At 46.0% G+C, this 20,815-nt stretch overlaps 2 protein-coding genes across 4 annotated transcripts in view; one reads left to right on the top strand and one right to left on the bottom strand.

Annotated features, from left to right (window-relative positions):
• On the top strand, window positions 1-3,965 carry hebp2 (heme binding protein 2). The gene is made up of 5 exons (XM_070849423.1): window positions 1-103; window positions 394-486; window positions 1,344-1,479; window positions 2,223-2,403; window positions 2,530-3,965. The coding sequence occupies exons 2-5, from the start codon at window positions 412-414 to the stop codon at window positions 2,711-2,713; spliced, it is 576 nt and encodes a 191-aa protein (XP_070705524.1). The 5' UTR covers window positions 1-103; window positions 394-411; the 3' UTR covers window positions 2,714-3,965.
• Window positions 3,966-6,006: 2,041 nt separating this feature from the next.
• nhsl1b (NHS-like 1b) overlaps window positions 6,007-20,815 on the bottom strand; it is a 100,529-nt gene continuing 85,720 nt past the window's right edge. For all 3 annotated transcript variants that reach the window (XM_070849037.1, XM_070849040.1, XM_070849038.1), the window contains exons 4-8: window positions 20,360-20,564; window positions 17,686-17,817; window positions 12,609-15,944; window positions 11,384-11,516; window positions 6,007-8,574 (exon numbers count right to left, since the gene is read on the bottom strand). In XM_070849037.1, coding sequence (XP_070705138.1) covers window positions 7,911-8,574; window positions 11,384-11,516; window positions 12,609-15,944; window positions 17,686-17,817; window positions 20,360-20,564 — 4,470 coding nt within the window. In that variant the 3' untranslated portion in view covers window positions 6,007-7,910. The remainder of the gene's footprint in view (window positions 8,575-11,383; window positions 11,517-12,608; window positions 15,945-17,685; window positions 17,818-20,359; window positions 20,565-20,815) is intronic.

Below are 20,815 nucleotides of genomic sequence, written 5' to 3'. Positions count from 1 at the left end.
CCTCCTCCGTGACGTCAGCTGAAGTTCCCGGATGTGGCGCTCTGCTCCATAAACATACGCTCTGTACATCCTGACAGCTGCGACCAAAGGCGAGAACTTACTGGTAAATATCTGTTTATTTCTGCCTTTGTTCAATAATTTGACAACTTACAAGGTGATAATATTGCTAAAACAAAAGCGTTACGTTTGACAGTGAGGAATTACTTTGCCAAACGTGGATTTTTAACTGAATATGTGTTTCCGGAGTTGTTACACAAGCTGAGATGCGTTTTGATACATAACTCGCCTCATGTGACCTCACGTAGGAGGTCATGAACCTCCAGCAGGTTTTATATCTCCTATATCTCGACATACATGTGTTGCAATGGCAATGTTTCGTGTTTCACTTTAAAGGAACAGTTTGCACCAGTCATGCTGAAAGCTGCGAAACAAGCTCTGTTCTCAACTGGACTACAGAATCCAAAATTCACAGCAGAGGAGAAAAAGGTAAATGTTTCTCAGATCACCTTCTTAAGAAGAAAGGACATTAAACCTTTGGACTTTGTTCATTTATCACACTGACATGGGACAAGAACTGTGTCATGTTTCAAGCATTGAAGCCAACATTTCTCCAGTGTGGCGATTTGCTTCTTGTCTCTTTATTTCAGCATAAATGAATTATTTTGGGGTTTTGAATAGATAATGGGACAAAACAAGACATTTGAGGAACTTATGGTAGGCAGCTTTCTGTAGTGCTGTAAAGATTTGGTATTTATCAAGGAAAAGAGTCAAACATTTGCTGGTTTACAGCTTCTCCAATGTGAGAATTAGCAGATTTTCTTCATCTTTTTAACTTTAAGTTGAGTATCTTTGGTGTTTTGGACTGTTGGCCAAACAAAACAAGGCGTTTTCAGTGTGGGATATTGTGATGGGTGTAGCGCCAACATCTGCAACCTGTTAGATTCTGTTACACTAGAGGATTAATAATTTACATAATATGGACTTATTGATCAAAGTGTGGTGTTTGTTAGTGTGTCTTAGAATTATTAATACTTCTTTCATATCACCACCTGTGGTAACAGCTGTCTACACATCAAGCAACCAAACTTTATTTACACACAGCTTGTCTGTCATGTGTTAAACTCTTTGAGGCACACTAAACTGTGTGCAACGGTGAAACAGTGACACCATTTGTAGCAAAAACTGAAGCTATGTGACTTATTTTAATACTGTGGAGTCATTAGTAAAAACCATTTCAGTGACAACAGCAGTCACCATTTTCTGACATTTTCTGATGGAATGATCATGAAAATAATCGACAGATTAATTTCTAATGAGTGCGTGCATGTATGCTTGCTTCGCAGGGGCAAGACTATGAGGTTCGCACCTACCATGCCACTAAGTGGGTGAGCACCTCTCTGAGTGGGATGCAGTGGGATGCAGCCTTGAACGCCGGCTTCCGCAGGCTCTTCAGCTACATTCAAGGCAACAATCACAACAGTGAGTTTCATCAGTTTTGTTCCTAAAATGCCACACGGGCGTACGATGAAAGACAAAACAAAATCCTGTACAGTCGGATGCAGCTTTGGTTTCTTCTGTAAGGTTTGTAGTAGCCTTCATTTGTCAAGAGTCGTGTTTTTTGAGGCTTATTTCGTAGTGTCATAAAGCCACGAACGTAATTGAAGGAGTTAAACTTGATTAAACACAAATCAGTCAAGTTAATGACGTCAACGGTTGCAGAGTGAAGTTATGGATAAGTTTTGTGCGAAGACAAAGGCCGATTGGGGGGAAAAAAAGTGCTCTTTAGGTCTTGCTCAGCAGTTTGTAACAGCACTGCTGCCTGTGTCTTACTCAGCACTTTACACCGGCATTATTCATGAGAATATATATTGTTTGTGCTGTTGACTACTGAGGTCTGCAGCGTAAGGAGGGTGTGATCTGTAAACTTGGTGTTTACTCCTCTACTTCTGCCACACATTGTGGTTTTATGTCCACCATCTGTTCAGGCTGATGCTGAGGTTTTCATCCTCCAGCTGCCAACTGAGGGTTTGTTTAGAAAATTCAATACCCGAGCATCTTAGGAAAGCTGATTTCACATCAGAGCGATCATCAGTGTCAATTTCATATCTCTCACTTCATTTATTTTGTGCTTTTAAATGTTTTATGCCTGTCAAATGTGTGTTTTTTTTTCTGCTTGTTTTTTTTTCCTTTTTTTTAAAAAAAGATTGTATTTATTGTCTCAGAGGTAAAAGTGGAGATGACGGCACCTGTGACGTGCCGCGTGGCCCCTGGAGCCGGCCCTGCATGTGAATCTGAGTTCACTGTGTCCTTCTACATCCCGGAGGAGCTTCAGGACAATCCGCCGCAGCCGAGCGACCCGGAGGTGTTTGTGGAGCACAGGAAGGAGTTCACAGCTTATGTCAGGTAGAGTACAAAGTTATCGCTCCATATTTTCAGCTGATCACAGATAAAAAAGGTACAGTTTTGGATTAAAGACTTAAAATCCCTAATATGCAAAGCGTTACATGCTTCTCTTGTTCCTCCCTCCAGGACATACGGCGGTTTCTCCAATGAGAATTTGAGGCACGAAGAGCTCCTGAAACTTCTGGAAAGTCTGAAGAGAGACGGAGTCCAATACGTCGACAAGCCGTTCTACTCAGCCGGGTATGACAGCCCCTTTAAACTGACCAACCGCAGGAACGAGGTCTGGGTCCTCCAGAAGCAGCAGGACTAGCAAGTTTAAAGAACTGGAAAACAGTCACATTTCAGAAGACAAAATTTTACTTAATCATTTGATAACACATGATGCTTTTCAGACAGTATGGCAGCGCTTATTAATGTTCAAAGGGAAAAAAATATTGCAATTATCCAGGAGCGTAAATGAAATGGAAGTTGGTTTTGGTTTATTTACTTTGACAAAAATACACTTGCGTTCCTACCTAAGAATTAGATTAAAAATTACTCTTTTACTTAAAGCTCTCATTAGTGAATAAAGCCACAGAGGAAAAACTGGAAACAGTGAGACAATATCTCCAGCAGGTGGAGCCAAAACATTTCTCTCATTTGGTGCACCTTCTGACGCCAAAAACCACAAGTGCCTCTTGGTTTTTGTAATGAATGTCTTGTTGAAAATACACTAAATCTCAGCTTTTGCTTTGCATACATCGCTAATTGCCATTAATTCGGTTTCACTCAAGCCTTAATAGACAACGGCAGAGTGCTCGGTGAGGAAATAAAGGGTAGATTCACCTGTTTTCAGGTCTGTCTTGAAGCAATACTGACGCGACTACGTAGCACGTACATTAAAAGCATTATTAGGTGCTATGTTTGCTCCGTCTGTCCACACGGCAGCCAGTACGAACATGAGAGTGTCAGCTTTCACTGTACAAATGAGCATGCTAGTATAGTTTTAAGATGAACTTGGAGAAAACAGGACCTTTTGTAGGTCATCTGCAAAGGCTGACAGCAGGTTTTTTTTCCCCTCCTGTCAGTCAGTGGTCGTGCTGTGAAGGTGACTGCCTGCCTGTCTGACAAAAAGCTGCTAAATCTCAGTTTATCTGATCTCAGACTTGACTCGACTGTCGCCGCCGTCGCACTCGTTAAGATAATCGACCGGGTCAGAGTAAATCTGGACCAGTCATGTCGGCATGACTCAAGCCTCAGCCAGTAAAACATCATTCCCATTTGGTGCCGGGTGGATGTAAAATGTTGGCAAAGAGTGAAACTTACAAGCTATAACATAAATGTGATGAACTTTTTAAAATCTTTGTTTACCTCCTTTTATACATTAAATTGTATTAATTATCATGTATATACCTCATGATGAGTGTTTTAATCCTGAAGAAGGGATACTACATGGTACTTGATAAGGGGATGATGACACTGCACTAAGATATGAACCATGGTAGATATTTCTTACCTCTAAATGATGTTTGAGAATGTAAAATTTATTATCTCATCAATAATAAATAGAACCCATTAAATGATTGGTTAGTCTGATCATTCATTACCTCCATCTTCACTGTGTAATTATGCTTTTGTCATCCCTGTTTCGTGATGGATTCTTTTTGAAAATGAAAACCACAGAAGGCTCTACTGCGAGTTGGCGCGGACGTAGCTCAGACCATCCTCCTTTCTGCGCTCTGACGATCGCGACCTTTCATCAGCCGGATGAAACTTTGCCCTGAACAACCTTCTCGTCTCGCCGTCTCTTCGTCAGGTTCATGTCTGCTGAGTCATTCATTTTATTTGTGGCAGAATTGTTCCCAATATCATGTTCAGATACTCAGCAGAAATTACGTCTTTTTTTACACACTCACACACTCTGTCTTCGTCTGTTGTTCACAAGTTGGATCGATCTCATTGGCTGTGCTCACTGAGGTGAAACATTGCTGCGGACAGGAAATGCATAATGAGGCTCACTGTTTTATTCCAAACACTACGGTTGTGTATTTTAATGTGATCTTCCCCTCCAGCATGACCGAGAGTCAGGACACCGTAGATGTGGAGGAAAAATACCTCCATGACAGAGCTGAGCAGATTTTCTGGTGAGAGACAGACTTGATTTGAGTGACCAGCAATCCAGATCCCAAATATTTTTAATTTACGATCATGCTGAAAAGAAAAGCGGCAGATCTTACATTTGAAAAGCTGAGAACGTTTCTGGTGTTGTAGCTTGTTGCCAAACCTGGTTGAAGATAAATCTGAGGGAACAAGTTGCTAAACAGGATAGGAAAAAGGTAACAGAACAGTTTTTGTATCAAAATTTAATTGTATTACATTTTTATACATAAATGAATATAATATTTATTTTCCAATCTTTGTTTTACTGGAAGGTTTTGTCCTCTGGACAAATACATAATCTGGGAGAACATTGTCTCTCTTTTTACTAAAGTGCTCCCAACTAATAGACAAATACAACCTGTGGCGAAGGGACAAAAATAGATATTACGTGACAGTTGTCTGCCAAACTGTAACCTGATTTGTGTTTTGCAATACATTCATCATGTTACTGTTTTCATCATTATTATGATTTATGTCAACTGAGTCACACATCCTGGCAGTGGGAGCTTCCCTAAATGCATCAACAAGGATAAGTGATTAGCAAAAGTGATTAAAGATGTCCTGAGAGCCTATTCCAGGAAGCGCAAGTCCTTGTGAGTTGATTTTCATAGAGAAGCGGCACAAAAATACTTAGGAAATGGGTTACGAGTACTGTAAAATGAAAACTTAATTAAGTGGCTAAAACCTGCAGAAGCCTCTGAAACGGTCCATCAAGTGTCCAAAGCGAACTGCGCCTTAAATAATGAGTGAACAACAGGAGCACCTGCTGGCCAGACTCAGTCACTCAGGCACAACAGAACACAGGTGATAACTTCTTCTATTCATGTGCTCAAGGCGATCTGTTTCATTTGTCACTTCATGTATCTGTCTTGTAAGGATGCCACACTATTGAATCAGAGGAGCGAGGGAACAACTCGTGTGTCCGTAGAGTGATTTTGGCTGGAAGGAGTTTGTATTGATTTCTGTCTCACAGCCAGATGGACACAATGGACACAGCAGGTGACTCTGCTGAATTGGAGGCGGAGGGGCGTCATTGTGAGTACTGAGAGCGCTCCCCTGCCCTCGGTAACGGACACTCAACGTGCCGAGCAGCTGAAAAGGCAGCGAGGACCTGTGGGGAATGTTGAGAGGTGGCAGCACACAGTCTGAAGACAGGAGCCACGAACTGTAAGTCAGAGGGTTTGAGTGCTTCAGAGCTGCTCTGAAATCAGTGGAATTATTATGGGCTGAGCCTGAGATTCAGTGTCCTAATGGGATGTCCAGGAGGAGACATAACTGATGACCCCGCGGGGAGACGGGGGGGGGGGGGTAAAAGATGGCCTCTGGAGCTTCCTAGATGACGAATGAGCGTGGGTGCCATGGTGACGGCACTAATGAGGTGATGATTTGGGTTGTTGGGTTGGCAGATAGCCATGAATCACACACACACACACACACACACGGAGAAATGACACAGAGACCTGGTCTTTAAATATCACCTTGTTTTTTTATTTCACAGACATACACAAGAGCGTTAGCAGCCTGCCTTCAGCTCCACTCCTCCACTACTTCACTTCTTCTGTCCTCCCGTCCGTTCACAAGCTCTCTGCAATTGAGATGCCTCCTGTCGTGAGATAAGTCCGGGCCGCAGGTGCTCAATCATGGCCGGGCGGGAGTTGGGAGACACGCTTTGGTCACAGGTGATTAAACCACGGGGTGTTATGGCTGTTAGGAGGTTATGAAGTCTCACACCTGTCACCTCAGGTTATGACTCTAAAGAGACCACATTTACTCAGCTGTGAGCACCAGTGAGCTTTGCAATACTCAAGCGTGAGGGAAGTAGAAGGCTTAAGCATAAATATTGAAATTTTTTGAAGCACCTTTAAAAGAAAAATGGCCCGGTGGGATCAGCAGAGTAAATGTGGCCCTCAGATTAACCCTCCCCGTGCCTCCATTGCCTTGCTGGTTGAGTCGTGACACCGTGTTGCAGCCCTGCTATGTGAAAATAAATAATCTACAAAAAGGAAACCACTCCCTTCCAGCAAACACAGGGCTCTAAAAATGTACAAAGTCTTTGAAAATAAGTCAAAATGTTACTTAAAACTCCTTCTCTATGTATTTACATGTTGAACCATATATAACTGCAAAAGGCCAACAGCATTAGAGAAATCACTGAAGCCCTAAAAGATTCTAGTGGGTCTCAGCAAACTTAGCAACGGCTGGACCATAAGCATGGGTGTCAGACAAGCGGTCACACTCTCAGATTGTGTTCACATCCAGATTAACAGCCAGCAGTTAAGCTTTTAGCTCTTTGGTTACCAACGTGATCACTAAAGGACCCGGACAGAAAAACAAGCTTTTCTTTTAATGTCATTTCTGGCTTTACATTTATAAAGTCATACTTAACTCTCAAACACAAGTCACAACATCACTTGTTTATTAAAACAATCTTTAAAACATAGTTTTTAAGTCACAAACAAGGAAAAAGAGACCTATGCACAGTGCAAAATCTCCAAACTAAATTTTTTTATGAGCCTTTTGATAGAGTAAATTTGCTATTTTGGTCAACCCTTTTTACACCCAACAGTTGTTCACTTCCTGCCCGGCAGCACTTGAGCCCTCTGCACTTCCTCTGGACCACTGAATATACCAGCTCTGCAAACTAAACCACTGACCTAAGAGCAGAAAGCAAAACCTGGCGATAACCGTAGCTGAAATCGTACCACCTGTTGTACCACGTCCTCGAGTTCTTCCCACAATACCATGAGCTGTTTGAAGCCAACACTTGCAAACCGTGGTGCCGTCATACACTTTCCAGAGCCAACAGGAGAGACGCAGAACAAGGCGGGCGGTCCGGCGCACCTTTACGTTTCACTCTTTCCAATTGCCTAGCTACGTAGCACCACAGCAGCAAAGTTAAGCAAAGAACTTGTGACTTTTCAATTCCTTCTATTCACCTTAGTTTGTCATCTTAACCTTGTCATTCAAAGAAACTAAAGGGTTCCTGCGTGTTAAGGACAAGATAAAGTAAAAAAAACAGCAAAACAAAAGGAAAACAAACTAAGAACACCAGGCGTAAAAGAAAACACTATTCTTTTAACACAAAGGGTGAGTCGCCAAACGAAGGAGAGAGTGAGAATCACGGGAGTCTTGAGAAGCTGCAGCAGAACCAGTTCTCCACTTCAGACTAAGTTCAGCCCGGTCCATGATGGGGCGACCTCTGACCTCACATCAGGACCCGACATGTCCACTCCCTCAGAGGCAGCGCCGAGGGGGTGGGGCTCAGGAAGGTGTCTCTAGAGGGCCTCCTGCTGGCTCCTCTTCCTGCCCCCTACCTGGTTATGACGAGTGAGTTCAGCTCCCTGTATCTTAGGGGCCGTCTATGCTCTCTAACTTCTGCTCTCCTCTGATAAAGTGCCATTGGAGTCTTTGAGCACAGGCAGAGTCTGGGCCATGGGTCCACTCAGACTTTCTGCAGTGTCTCCGTACTCGCTCTCAGCCTGCTCCCCCTCACGCTCACAGATTACTGTCATTGGGCTGCTGAGGATTCGGCTGCGTGCGTTGTACTTGCTGCTGGCAGCGGAGGGTGGCGTGCGTGAGCGCCCGTACTTTAACCCGCTCATTGAAAAGGACGATGAAGTCGGCGAAGACAGAGAGAAGGCCTCGTAGCGGTTCCACTCATCTGTTGCCCTCTTACCACGGCCGGGGGAGGTTAAGGGGCTGTGTGGTGCAGTCGGTGAGGAGGGTGAGGCAGCGGGGGGGTCTAACTCTGAGTCGGAGCGTGCTCTCTGGAAGCGAGGATCAGTGGAGCGGAGCATCTCAGTGGCCGACATTCTGAAGCTGGTCTCCGTGCGGCTGCCCTTCTTGAGGAGAAGAGCCTTGAAGGTGTCGCTGCTGGTGGAGGACTTGCGGAGGTTGCGCTGGATGGAGCTTGTCTGGCGGGGCAGGGAGGACACCATGCTTGTGGGGGTGACGGGTGGTGAATGTGTTTGGCTCGGGGAGCGGGACTTGTCCTCCTCAGACTCCTTGCGACCCAGGACCTTACGCTTTGACCTAGGGTAAGATGTGGATAACCAGATTAATTACATGCTTGTGAAAATACTGCAGAGTGAGTCAATGCAAGATGGGTTAATGAATGTGTAAAAAGTAAAAGAAATGCTGTTGGGGGCAGTTTGTCATAAAAAGGAGACATCAAATTAAATTATTCAAATTAAATGAGGCTGCAGCATATGGGAATTCATATAACTGAGCAGGAAGTAGCCTTGTGAATGTTTGTGTTTTAGCTCAAAAAAAGATTGCACTTAAAATACTTTGCCTACACGCCTCAAATCTTTGTCCAAAATTTGCCATATGTCCGGACTGCCCCCAGCAATCATGTGTCACAGTATGAGTCTTGAAGTAAAACAATAAAGAAGAAGCAGTGAGTGGCACTGATGCTCAAAAACAGAAAAGGAGGGCGATGGGGGAAGAGTTATACATTCCCGTTAAACAAATCCAATGAGTTTTTTCAAGAAAAGCTGCTGACGCTGCAACTCTGCAGAAAAGCTCAGACGCGGCACAATGAAATTAATCAAAAACAAACTGGGAAAAGTGCCCAAAGCAGTTTTGATCACACGAGGACGATTCGGTCTCCTCTCAGCAGGGGGTATCAGAGTGGTTGACTGCACCATGCAGCCGACAGTGTCTATAAATCCTGCACCAAAGCGTAGCAATAAAGCTGCAACTGGCAGAATACAGGGGATTAGGGCTAGCAGGGTAACAGCTTTATTAATCTGTGGTTCAGAGTGTTGCACTGTGGGATTACTGCTGCTGGTCCAAAGGTAGCATCACCGTTATGGCAGAAACAATGCTTTCTAATTAAAGGGAAGGGGCTACTTGCCACTTCGCACCTCTCTAGTAAGGATGCACCCACCCACTGCATGCACCCTCTGCACAGGGAGGAAGAGGGGAGGAGAGGAGAGACAGAGATGATTAAAGGCATGAAAACACAGATTCTGTGATAAGGGAGAGAGATTTGATGCTAAAAGTACAGCAAGCAGTGAAGGACCCAGTGAGACAAAATCCTTAATCCCCCGATAAAATCTACAGAAAGAAATTGTTCCGTAAACGACAAATAACCTGTAGAGAATATGCGTGTGAAGGTCAAACGAGAGGGAGAACTAGAGGATATAAATGGTTTGTGAGAGAATCTGAGTCTGCTTTCTGTTTCACAAAGGCTGCAAAATATGTGTCTGTGCCCTAAATTCAACCTCCATCTAGTGGCGTCCCCAGCGAGCTCCCTCGCCACATTAGCCCTACGGCATTACATAAGAGTTTGCTCACACACATTCACACGTGCGTACACTCACACCTGAACTCAGTCAACCAAGACGGCGCCATACTGAACTCACAGTTTGTTGGATTCACACACACAGCCACACTGGAAAGGCGGCAATACCAGTGTCAGTTATAGTGGTAAACTAGGCGGCAATATTAGACCCATCTCGGACTACTTGATCTACTTCTTAGGCATTTCATTCATAGTTTGCACCATCTCAGTTTTTTTGGGGGGGGGGGGGTAAGATGGAGAATGTGGACAGTGAAAAACAAAGGGACTGGACAGGTGAGAAGGGGAGAGGAAATGTGTCAGAGAGGTGAAGAAGAAACAGTCAGGTAGACAGCAGTGCTGCAAGAAAGTTGCCATCAAAAATACGAAGAAACAAATCCACGTTTCTGAATTTAAAAAATGCTGCTTGATAGTCTGTTGATGTTTAAAACAATGCATGTAACTTCAAATTTCTCAAATGGATTTAAGAGCCCCACTTTTTGCAAATTAATCCTTTTTTTTCTCCTTTGCAGCTGCTGATTCCTCTCATTTTGACAGGAGTCCGTCATCACTTCCCACTAATCAAAAATCTGTAAAATAATTCTACGTTCTATTCTAAGGAGAAGCAATGGAGGAGGAGAGCTGCACAGCAAGTGGAAAACAAACACAGGTCCACTGCGAGGTTTACGCACACATCCTTTCACAGTCTTCATGTCTAATTAAACTGCACAATAAATCGCACTTGCACATGTGACGCACACCATAAATACATCGACAATCTGTCGCCAGCAGACATAAAATCCCGTGAAATGAAATCCTGTGATGCTCAAGAGAACTCCGACTGCCGCTGCACGTGACCGAAGAACACAAACTGGCGGGCTGCATGAGAAATTTATGTGCGTGCTCCCTTTGAAGTACAGGAGCACGTATGCAATATATGTCAGACTGCAGAGCAGGAGAGAGAGGAATCTCTCCGGTGGCCTCTAACCTAGATTAGGACCAGAGGGTATCGAGCAGTTAAATAATGGATGAAGCAACCTCCTTTTTTCTCCTGCTGAGAATAAGCAACGCTAATGTGACTACGCTAACACAGATGCCTCGATAGTCATTTGACTACTGACTCGTTTTGCTTCCTGAGTCAGTGCTTTCGTAGACCAGGAGCAGAAAAAGCCACTCTCTCCTGGGCTGGGAGACTCCAGAGACCAGCTATTTGACAGATGTGTATACTTGCAGATGGGACAGCGCTGGGTAAAGTTATGACTGAGAGGTGGAGGGCAGGAGGAGGAGGGGGAGAAGAGGGGGATGGAGGGAAGGAGCTTGGAGTTCAGGGTTGTGGTTTATGAGAGGGTGAGAAAGAGGGAATGAGATGCTGATGGAGAAAGACGGTGAAGATGGGGGGAAAAACAAACTGAATGACAGAGTCCTGGGGGAAAAGAAACCAGCTCAGTGGAATAAATAATATGTGGGGAGTTGGAGCAGGTGATGAGCAAAGAAGTTGGAGTAGGAGTGGATGAAGGAGAGACAAAATCTGTAAAAGAGAGAAATGCATCATGGTACCTGTGAATGGCAGCAAAGAGGTCCTCGGTGGTTCGGGTCCGAGTGGGCGTTGGGGTCACCATGTTCTCCTCGGAGGCCCCGCTGGCTGACGGGGCCGGAGATGGTTCAGCCGTACTGGAGTCGAACACCTCACCTGAGACACAGAAACATGAAACACACACAGTTACAGGAGAGTAAACACACATACTTCAGGTTGACTCAGTACAACACACGTGCACACACTCATGAATCCACCATCCCGTTGCATTAACCTGGCTGTCTATAAAATCCGAAGTGGTACGGAGGAGGTGCCGGACTGTCTTCTTACATTCTCTTTTTGGCTCTAGATTTCCTTTCCTTTCTTCTTCTCTTGTTTAGTCTCTTTTCTCCTCCTCCTCCTCCTCCTCCTCTCAACCTCCGCGCTCACGTCTGCACTTCGACTGCCTGAGCCGCTGCAGGCAGTCTCACTTTACGCTCTCCCCATCCTCCCCTTCATCCCCTTACCAGATCTGTTCCCCTCCCCTCTGATAGGATGCAGCCCCTCCCCCCCTCTCCCTCCAACCACGAAAAGCATCTCCCCTGGGACACTTGCTCCCTCCCTTACCTCGGAGAGAGAGAAGGAGGGATAGATGGGGAGCAGGACAGACAGAGAGAGGGGCTGACTGAGGAGGAGACAGTACCAGTAAAGAGGAAAAAAAGCAGAGAGGCAAAAATGGATGTTTGGAAATGAGGATGGATGGTGGAGAGGAGTCGAGTAGACAGTGGAGGCTGCGGGGTGGTGGTGGCGGGGGGGCAGAGAAACGGAGCAATGCGGGAAAATGCGAGGGGACAGTAGCCTCAAGAGATCTCTGCATATGAAATATAGAAGGATGAGTAGAGGAGTGAGTAAGAGAGGATGAATTCAAGAGGCTGCAGCAGTGGTGTCCCAGTGATAAGCCGTCTCTGATGCGCTATTTTCACAGTTTTCAAACCTTTAAAAGCTTCAAGTTTGGATCTTTTGCTTCGAAGAGCAAAAAATGAATTTCACAACTGCCTGAGGAGCTGCCCACACAGCTAGCAGGCACTACCAGCCATACAGGATTACAGCAATGAGCTTAACTAATGAGTAAATGACGGTTTTGACTGACACTAAAACTCTAAAATGAGTGTTCCCTCCTCGTGCATTCTGTACATTCCTGACTTTGATTTGGTGATGTGAAAATGCATGATAAAAAATAAAATATATTTAAAATCAGTTCGGACTCACCAGTGTCGTCCTCTTTGGAGCTGATGGATCCAGTCGTGCTACTTGCTCCGTCTCCCTCCTCCTCCTCCTCTTCCTCTTCATGTGCCTCTCCATTGGTACACAGTCCATAGTGGAGACTTGTCTCCTGGCTGGCAGACGTATAGAGATGGGACTCGTCCTGGCTTACTGTGGATGTTTCACTGCTCTCTGTTTGAGGCTCTGAGCTCTCTGAAGTTTCCTCTTCCTCCTGTTGCTCACTTTTTCTCGTTTTCTCTTCCTTTAGATGTCTTTGTGGTGAATCTACTTGGTCTTCTGTTTGTAACAGGCTGATTGGTTGCTCAGGCTGAGATGGAACCTGCTCATTGATGGGTTGGGGGCTAAACGGTGGGAGAAAAGAAATTTTGGGTTTCTTGGAGACTGCTGGCGGCTTCTGTTTGACAGGAGAGCTCTGCGGGGGGCTGGGCAGTGATTCCTGCTCTTCAACTTTTTCTTTTCCGTTTATGTGAACGTAACTCTGATCCTTAGCATTTCCATTTATGACAGCGCTATCTGGTGTGTAATCTGTGATACTGCAGTCAAAAGACAACTCCTGTAAGAGCTTTGACACAGGTGATGGTGAGGAGTTCCGTGAATCTTCTTCTGGGAAGCAGTTTGACAGGGTAAACACGGTGGGAAGCTCCGGGGAGTGAGACTTCTCTAAGGTCTGAGGCTTTAGACTCTGGAGGAGATCCTCCACTGATTCCTGAGCTTCAATGTGGTCTGATTTGCTTTTAATCTCCTTCTCTGGCCGTTTAACAGAGCGGAGCTGAACACTTTGCAGCGCAAATGGGGTGATCAGGGGCTTAGGTGAGTTTTGAGGGCTGTTGGAAGGAGCCGGTTTAGGAGCATCCTTTACTGCTTTCCCAAAAGATGGGAAGGAGGATGGTGGGACAAAAGCAGGCAGCGGAGGAGGTGGAGGGGGCCCCATGGAGGGTATTGGCGGGGGAGGTGGAGGGGGAGGACTGAAGCTCCCATTGAAGGATGAACTGGGGTGGATTAGCATTTCAGGGGATGGAGGAGGGGGGAATTCTGGGGAGGTGGAGCAAGCAGTGGGTGGGCTTAGAGCTGGACCATGTGGAGTGGTGGGCAACGGGGGAGCTGGGGGAGGATTGCCCACATTAGAACTTGGCGGTGGAGGGGGAGGGAAGGGTGGAGGTGGGCTGAGAGGAGTGTTGGGCGCTGAGGAGGACGAAAGGGGCAGGGGTGGAGGTGGTGGAGGAGGAGGGCCGGAGCTTTTGAGTGAGTCTGAGGTGTTAGAGGAAAGAGAGGTGGAAGAGGAGGACATGGATACAGAGGAGAGGAGAGATGACTTCCTCTCGGGCACTTTGGGTCTGGGCCGGTTGCCAGATGGAGACATGGACCTGACAAATGAGGGCACTGGGGTTCCAGCGGTGGGGGTGTTGGACTGGCTAGAGTAGCCGCTAGATGGGGATGTCAGTCTGTGCACCCTATCTGGTGAGGAGGTGGACGTTTTGGGCTTCACTGCAACCACTCCTTCCTGCCCTGGAGCTCTGGGGGCCTCCCTGTTGCTGTGAATCTCACCTCCATTCTGTAATTCTCCTGGGTGAGCCCCAGCCGACATGCTATCCGTGGCGTGGGCCGGAGGGGTCTGCACCCTCTGGTCTCCATTGTTACGAGGGTAGTCCATGTAGTAACCCCATGAGTCAGCATAGTCCGAGCGCAAGCTGCTGGTCTCACTGTGAGCAGGCGTCACGTGGCACAGCGAGTATACGTTAGACACGCCACCACAGTTTGCATTGGCTACAAGTGATGCTGCAGAGCTACCTGCACTGATGCTACTGTGACTGCGTGGCCGTAGCACCCAAGGATCATCATAGTCACTGCTTGGACTGTGAGAGGGTGAAGAAGGTGAAGCCCCTTTTCCCTTCCCTCCTCTCAGCCCCATCTGTAAGCTCTGCTGCAAGCTGGCGATTAGGGTCTCATTGAGCATGGCTCCATTTGGCTCATTACTGCCGCTGATGGCGCTAACTCCTCCAAGGGGCTTTTTCGCACCAGACTTGCGTCTAAGAGAGTCTGTACGAGCCGGGGGCAACGGAGGCTTCTTGGATTTGCGGAGGGAGATGCTGCGGGACAGAGAGCGATCGCTGTATATGCTTCCAGAGTCTTCTTGGTTGGCCATCTCGTGACACTCATACATGCTGTGCCTGGTGGCCCGGCCAGCTGCTGCACCATGCCCGCTGCCATGGCTGCGAGAGCGCAGGCCTGAGTCCATGTGCATGGAGGTGTAGTATCCATCATTGTCTTGGGAATAGAGCGAGCTGGAGTCAGTAGTGGTCCTGGAGGAGAGGTCCAGGCTGCTGTACAGCTGGTTTATTGGAGTAGAGCAGCTGGAGGTCAGAGTGCGGTGAGGAACCACCACGTTCTCCGGCGTGTCATAGATCCACTGCTCCTCTGGCAGACAGGATGGCGGCGTAGGAGCCAAGGTGCTGTGGCTGTGTACGCTGCTGTCCGAGTGCCCCGACTCACTAGCAGGTGCTGGCACTACCTGACCACCATCCTGTGGCGTATGAGTGGGGGTGGAAGTGGCCAAGACTGGACAGGTGGAGCTGTGGGTAAAGCCTGTTGGACTGGAGATCAGCGGGTCAGTGTTGGTGGAGGAAGCCAGACTGAGCGGTCGAGCTGTGGGGTGAGCTGAGGCTGGGGAGTGGGAGAGCTGACCAGATGTGTTCAGGGTAATGACCTCAGAGGAGCTGGATAGAGTGGCATTAGGGATGAGTGAGGTGGAATAGGCAGCATGTGGGGAGACCACGCATGCCGGACCGCCACTCCAATCACTGGCCTGTGTCCCCCTCACCTCCTGAGACTTGGGCCTGGGCAGGGTGCATGTCCTTGGGGCATTTCTCATGTGCACCACTGTATTGTCAACCTGAAACTTTCCAATCTGCCTCTGAGGTGTGGTTTGCTCCTCTGACTTGATGGGGGTGCTGCTATAGATAGGGTCAGCACTGAGGGACACCCTGGCTCCCTGTCGGGGCAGACTGTGAAAACGGGAAGGATCTCCGTTAAACTGATTTGGCATCATCATGATCCCGGAGCTGTTGCTGCTTGAGATGGATATACTTCCGGTTGAAGAGGAAGCAGAGATGCCGGCCATTTGAGCAGCGATTCCCTGTCCTCTCTGAGCCCTAATTCTTCTCATGGACGGGGGTACTATCTTGACTTCTTCGGTCTGGCAGCTGGAGTCTCTGGTGTGTGAACGTCGGAGCATCGAGTTGACGCTCCCAACTCTGCCTAGGGTGGAGTACTGTCCCGGGATGAACATGGAATGCGGTCGGAGCTCTCCACCGTGTCCTTTTGCTGCAGTTAAAAAAAATTAGAAATATAAGATAAACATATAATCAAAATATCTTGTTTCCTGTTTTTGCTCCACAACCTTTCTCTTTCACCCAATAACTTCTCAAACCACAATGCCTTCTGCTCCCCTGGCTGGACTGTCAGATAAACTGTGGTCACAGGGAAGCTAATTAATTATATTTGCTGTAACCTTGTCTAATGGATCAGCAAGTTCCGGTTGTCTTCATTAAGGAGGAAGGGATATGAGGGAAGACTGAGAGAGAGAGAGAGAGAGAGAGAGAGAGAGAGAGAGAGAGAGAGAGACTCCCCACAATGCTTCTCCTCCTATTCTGGCTCTGGCTCAGTCTGTCAAAAAAGCAAATAGTCCGCTGGGGTTCAGGACAGGCAGCTGGCAAGGTACGAGGCAGCCAACATACAAACACATACACGGACACAAGTATACACAAAGACGTGTGCACGCATACACAATGTTGACATGGTCATGCACTGTCATACAGGACAGACAGATATAGAGACAAGGTCACAGAAATGCAGACATCACAGAGACACACACACACTGAACATACCGGCTAGTAAACAAACAATTTGAAGAATGAGTTGTAAAACGGGAGAGGACGTCTTGCATGTCTCTCCTGTTGATGCTCGTATTCCAAAACACACACACTCTCGCGTCCTTTCTTTTCTCTCTCCCCCATCTCGCTCTCTCTAAACCACACATACACTCTCTTCCTCCTTAAAAGCTGGAGTGACAGCTTGGCTGCTGCTGCTGCTGCGATAGATTAAGCTGCAGGTCTACTTCGCAGGCAGCTCTAGTGCAAGGAGAGGGAGGGGGGTGAAGCACTGGGACAATCACCCCGGCCCAGTAATCATGACATTCAGCTGGGCACTAACCAGACTTTAAAGCTCTTTTCCTATCCGCCTTGGTGATCTTATCGCAGAGAAATGACATTCCTTTAACACTGCTGCCATCCTACAGCTCAGACATGTGTAAATAAACATCAACCATGCTGTGCTGTCAGTACAATATCACCTTAGGGCTCATTTCACACTCAGCTCAGCTGAGTAACTAAGGGTAGGGGACCTCTGAACCTTTATGTTTCTGATTTAAACCATGTCTGTTTGGCTGTGTCAACTGCTGCCTCATAATCAGTACACGTTGGTAAGCAAGACACACAGGACACATGCTAAGACTATCAATATGGTCCTAGGATTAAGGCAAAGACACAAACACACAATTAACATACACAATTGACCGAAAAAGGACTACAGAAAGTTGACCCTGAAGGAGTATAGTACAATAGGTATTTATGGCAAACCCTGCACTTGACATGATTTTCCAGCAGGCAAAAGTCTAAAATGAGATCCTATGACGGCAAAAGTTTATATGGGAGGGAGAAGTGCAGCATTAAAACCACAAAACAACTGAAAATGATTTCATAACTGGCTCCTGGCTGTGGATTCTGTTAAACAGGGTGGAGGAGAGCAAATGAGGACACTTGTTATGTCGAACCAAAACAGGGAAAGACCGAACAACTGCAGGGCCTTGACCCAACACTGTGGACTTGCATGTGTCATTTTCTCCCTCTAAATATAGCTTACTTAGAACAATACAGTTGATAAAAACATAAATCCACAGTGAGTGAAGTTTTAGGAAGTGATCAAAAGAGGAGGGATGCTTGTCCAGAGTGTTGGTACAGGTCTGTGGACAGTAGAGGGCAACTCTTTGCCCCACAGTGATCCATACCTAGCTCCTGGTTGATGTTGTCAGGCAGCCCTGATATAGTCTTTCTGCGTTTGACCTTCTTGGGCCGGCGGGACACGGTGTCAGTGTTAATGAGGGAGCGCCGGATGCTCGCTTGTCGGTCAAACACTGCCCCTGGTAGCCGGGAGGGCGAGAGCAAGGCAGGCAGACACACAGGCAAAGAGCAGTCGGTTAGTTGGAAGGAACAAACTCAACAACATGCAGAAAGTTTTATTTTAATTTGAACATGCAACATCAACAAGGTAAGAAACCGACATGGTCAGTTTAACCAAATTCAGAAAAAAAAAACATTTTCTCACTTCCCTCTAGTGGTATCTATCCATGTAGATGGTTTTGTTTTTATTTGTCCAGGTTTTGAGGCATCAGTGTTAAGTTTTCTGGTGCCAAACCAATATAATGTAGGTGTTATTTTGAACTGTGGCATCTTACAGTGGAAAAAAAAAGTCCCTTATGGATTGTACTAACTATGCAGGCAGTGAGGTCTGGACATGTTTCTAGAAATATGAGTCCTTTCAAGTAATTGTTAATTCTGTGACAAACAAATAAGACTCCATTCACCCCCATTTATTTGGGTGGAGGCAGAAACACCAGAGGCTTCTAAATTTGAGTAAATCCAACCAAATGTATCTGTACTGCATTATACCAATGAAGGAGAGAGAGAGAGAAAATGCTTTTCTGTCTTTTGGATGACCTGACCGTAAACATTTGCATCCATCAGCCAAAGAGCCTAAAATTGCCACTTTCTTTCATTTACTAGCCATGGCTAGAAGAATAAAAAAATAACTGAAGCACTGGATGATCAGAAAGGCTCTGGCAAAGAAAAAAATGCATTTTGGCTGATGGTTTGTGTTAATTTCCAACACTGAATATAAGTAACTGAGGTGTAAACATGCTTGTAAGATATGTGAGATGCACAGAATAGATGTGAGGTGAAGCACGCACACAATTTCACATACACTCACACACAGTGTTTCATTCTTCTCAATATCCTCCTCACTCTCTGTCCAGTTACCCTGAAGGAAGAGCAATATTATACTAGGAACTGCTCTTCTTTCTGCTACTTGGCTAGCTGAGGAATTGATATGAGGGCAGATAGTGTCTATCACATTCACCCTCAAAGTGACAGAAAAGCCTCTGATCTCTCTGTGTCTGTGTGTGTGTGTGTGTATGTTTCACTCTCCCTTTCTCAGTAATCTAAAGTGACAGGAGATCAAGTCAACTGTGATTTGTGTGGAGTGGGACCACATAAAGCACTCATTAGTGTCTAAAGGATGATGGGAGTGCAGTTATATTGGCCTTGACAACAGCAGTATTCAGACGTTGATACTGAACTGCGATTTTTGGAATCTGCTTTACACCTCATATAAAATATCAGGCGATCAGGCTACATATGTTTATATCTTATGAAACATTAGACAAGCTACAGTGTAATATAGTAACCACCAGAACTGGCAGAATCAGCTCTTATATCTATATGAATGTGTGTAGCTGTTGTGTGGCAGACAGCACTGGAAAATGTGGCACCCTAACAAGGGAATAGCATTGACACGTTTTGCTGTGTACGAGTGTTCATCTGTCAAATGCCCTGTGATCTGACATAAAGTCAGAGAAAAGCCTTGACCCTTGGATAAGCTGTCAAGCGATTTTCACACACAAACGCTCGCTCACACATGCATAAAGGAAGGTGAAGGTCGGTCTCCAAGACGCATGGAGGAGAGGCAGACATCCATGACTGACACATGCAGTTTTTCCCTCTGTGGATGAGTGGATACAGTAATTGATTAGTCTATATCCACTTAGCCTCAGAGGGTTGATTAAAAGAACAGTCTGACATTTCGCTTGTTTGGCTCGTTGCTTTTTTTGCCGCCTTACTTAGAATTAGATGAGAAGACCAAAGCAATCTCATGATGTGCCACGTTAATAAGGCAATTTTGAAATTGTTTTTTTTTTTTTTTTTTTTTCTGGGTGGGTGGTCCTACTGATTTTAGTGATCACCTGACATTTCCTCTACTGCCACCAGCAGGTTGGCATTTTTGGCTGTTAGTGAAATGCCCACAGCATGAAATTATTAACTTTTCTAATCCACTAACCTTTTGTCTGGCGCCATCACCAGGACAAATTTTTAATTTCTCCAATACTTTGACCTGCACAACCAATGTTCACCATTTGCCTCTGCTGTATTTTAGGGGTTAATTAGAAAATAACAGCATGCTAACACACTAAACTATGATGGTGAACATAGCAAATATTAAACTAAGCTAAGAGCCTCTAGCATGGCTGTGCGCAGGCTAGCTACCCCTCCTGCCTCCAGGGTTTGTCCTACGCTAGACTGTATTAAACTCACAGACATGGATTTGATATTGATCTTCACGTATAATTCTCAGTAAAACAGCAATAAATAAATTGCCAGAAATATCAGAAAATTCCATTATGGAAAAAGAAAAATCAAGATGTTTTGTGGTGAGAGGTTAATGTTACAGAAAGACGCAGAGGATGATTCAAACTCAAAGTAGTTTCAATCTTTCTATGTTGCTGTCCAATATGGAACTAAAGGACCAGGACATTTGTTTTCCACTACCAACACTGATGGAGAGTGGTCGCTACTTCTAGTGGTTGAGAGACAAGATGATTGGATGATTGCTTTGCCGGGTCATACCTGTGACATTGATGGCAATTATGTCTGTGGGCACAGCCTGTGCCGTCTGCCTCATCCTCTCCTCTGGGGTGGGGAGGGGCGGTGCCTTGTTCCATATAGCCTGTCCGTCAACCTCGGACCCCTCCACTCCTTCCCCCCCTCCCAGCGGGGTCTGGGGCCTCATGGAGAGCTGAGATTTGTCGTCCTCCGCTGAGGAAGCTGTGGACTACAGGAGAAAGAGGATGAATGGGTTAACAAGACGTAAAAACATGAAGTTGAGCAAAGACAGAGAAAAGGGAATGGAAAGAGATCAGACAAGAATAAAGGAAAGGTGAAAGGAGATGAGCCGAGACAGGGCAGAGGGGAGAGAGATAATGGGAACAAGGAATGAAAAAGAGAACAGAACAGTGACAGGTAATTGAGATGAGATGGGGGAGGAAAGAGATACGAATGCAGAGGAGAGAAAGGAGAGAAAGA

Source organism: Pempheris klunzingeri, chromosome 18, assembly GCF_042242105.1.
Source record: "Pempheris klunzingeri isolate RE-2024b chromosome 18, fPemKlu1.hap1, whole genome shotgun sequence".
NCBI classification, from domain to species: Eukaryota; Metazoa; Chordata; class Actinopteri; order Acropomatiformes; family Pempheridae; genus Pempheris; species Pempheris klunzingeri.
Note: the sequence above shows the minus strand (reverse complement) of the source record. Positions and strands in the feature narration are given on the sequence as shown.

Coding starts and splice junctions, on each gene's coding strand:
- hebp2 (XM_070849423.1), top strand. CDS start 412: ATGCTGAAAGCTGCGAAACAAGCTCTGTTCTCAACTGGACTACAGAAT. Junction 1,480..2,222: donor TCAAGGCAACAATCACAACA/GTGAGTTTCATC, acceptor TTATTGTCTCAG/AGGTAAAAGTGGAGATGACG. Junction 2,404..2,529: donor GAGTTCACAGCTTATGTCAG/GTAGAGTACAAA, acceptor TCCTCCCTCCAG/GACATACGGCGGTTTCTCCA.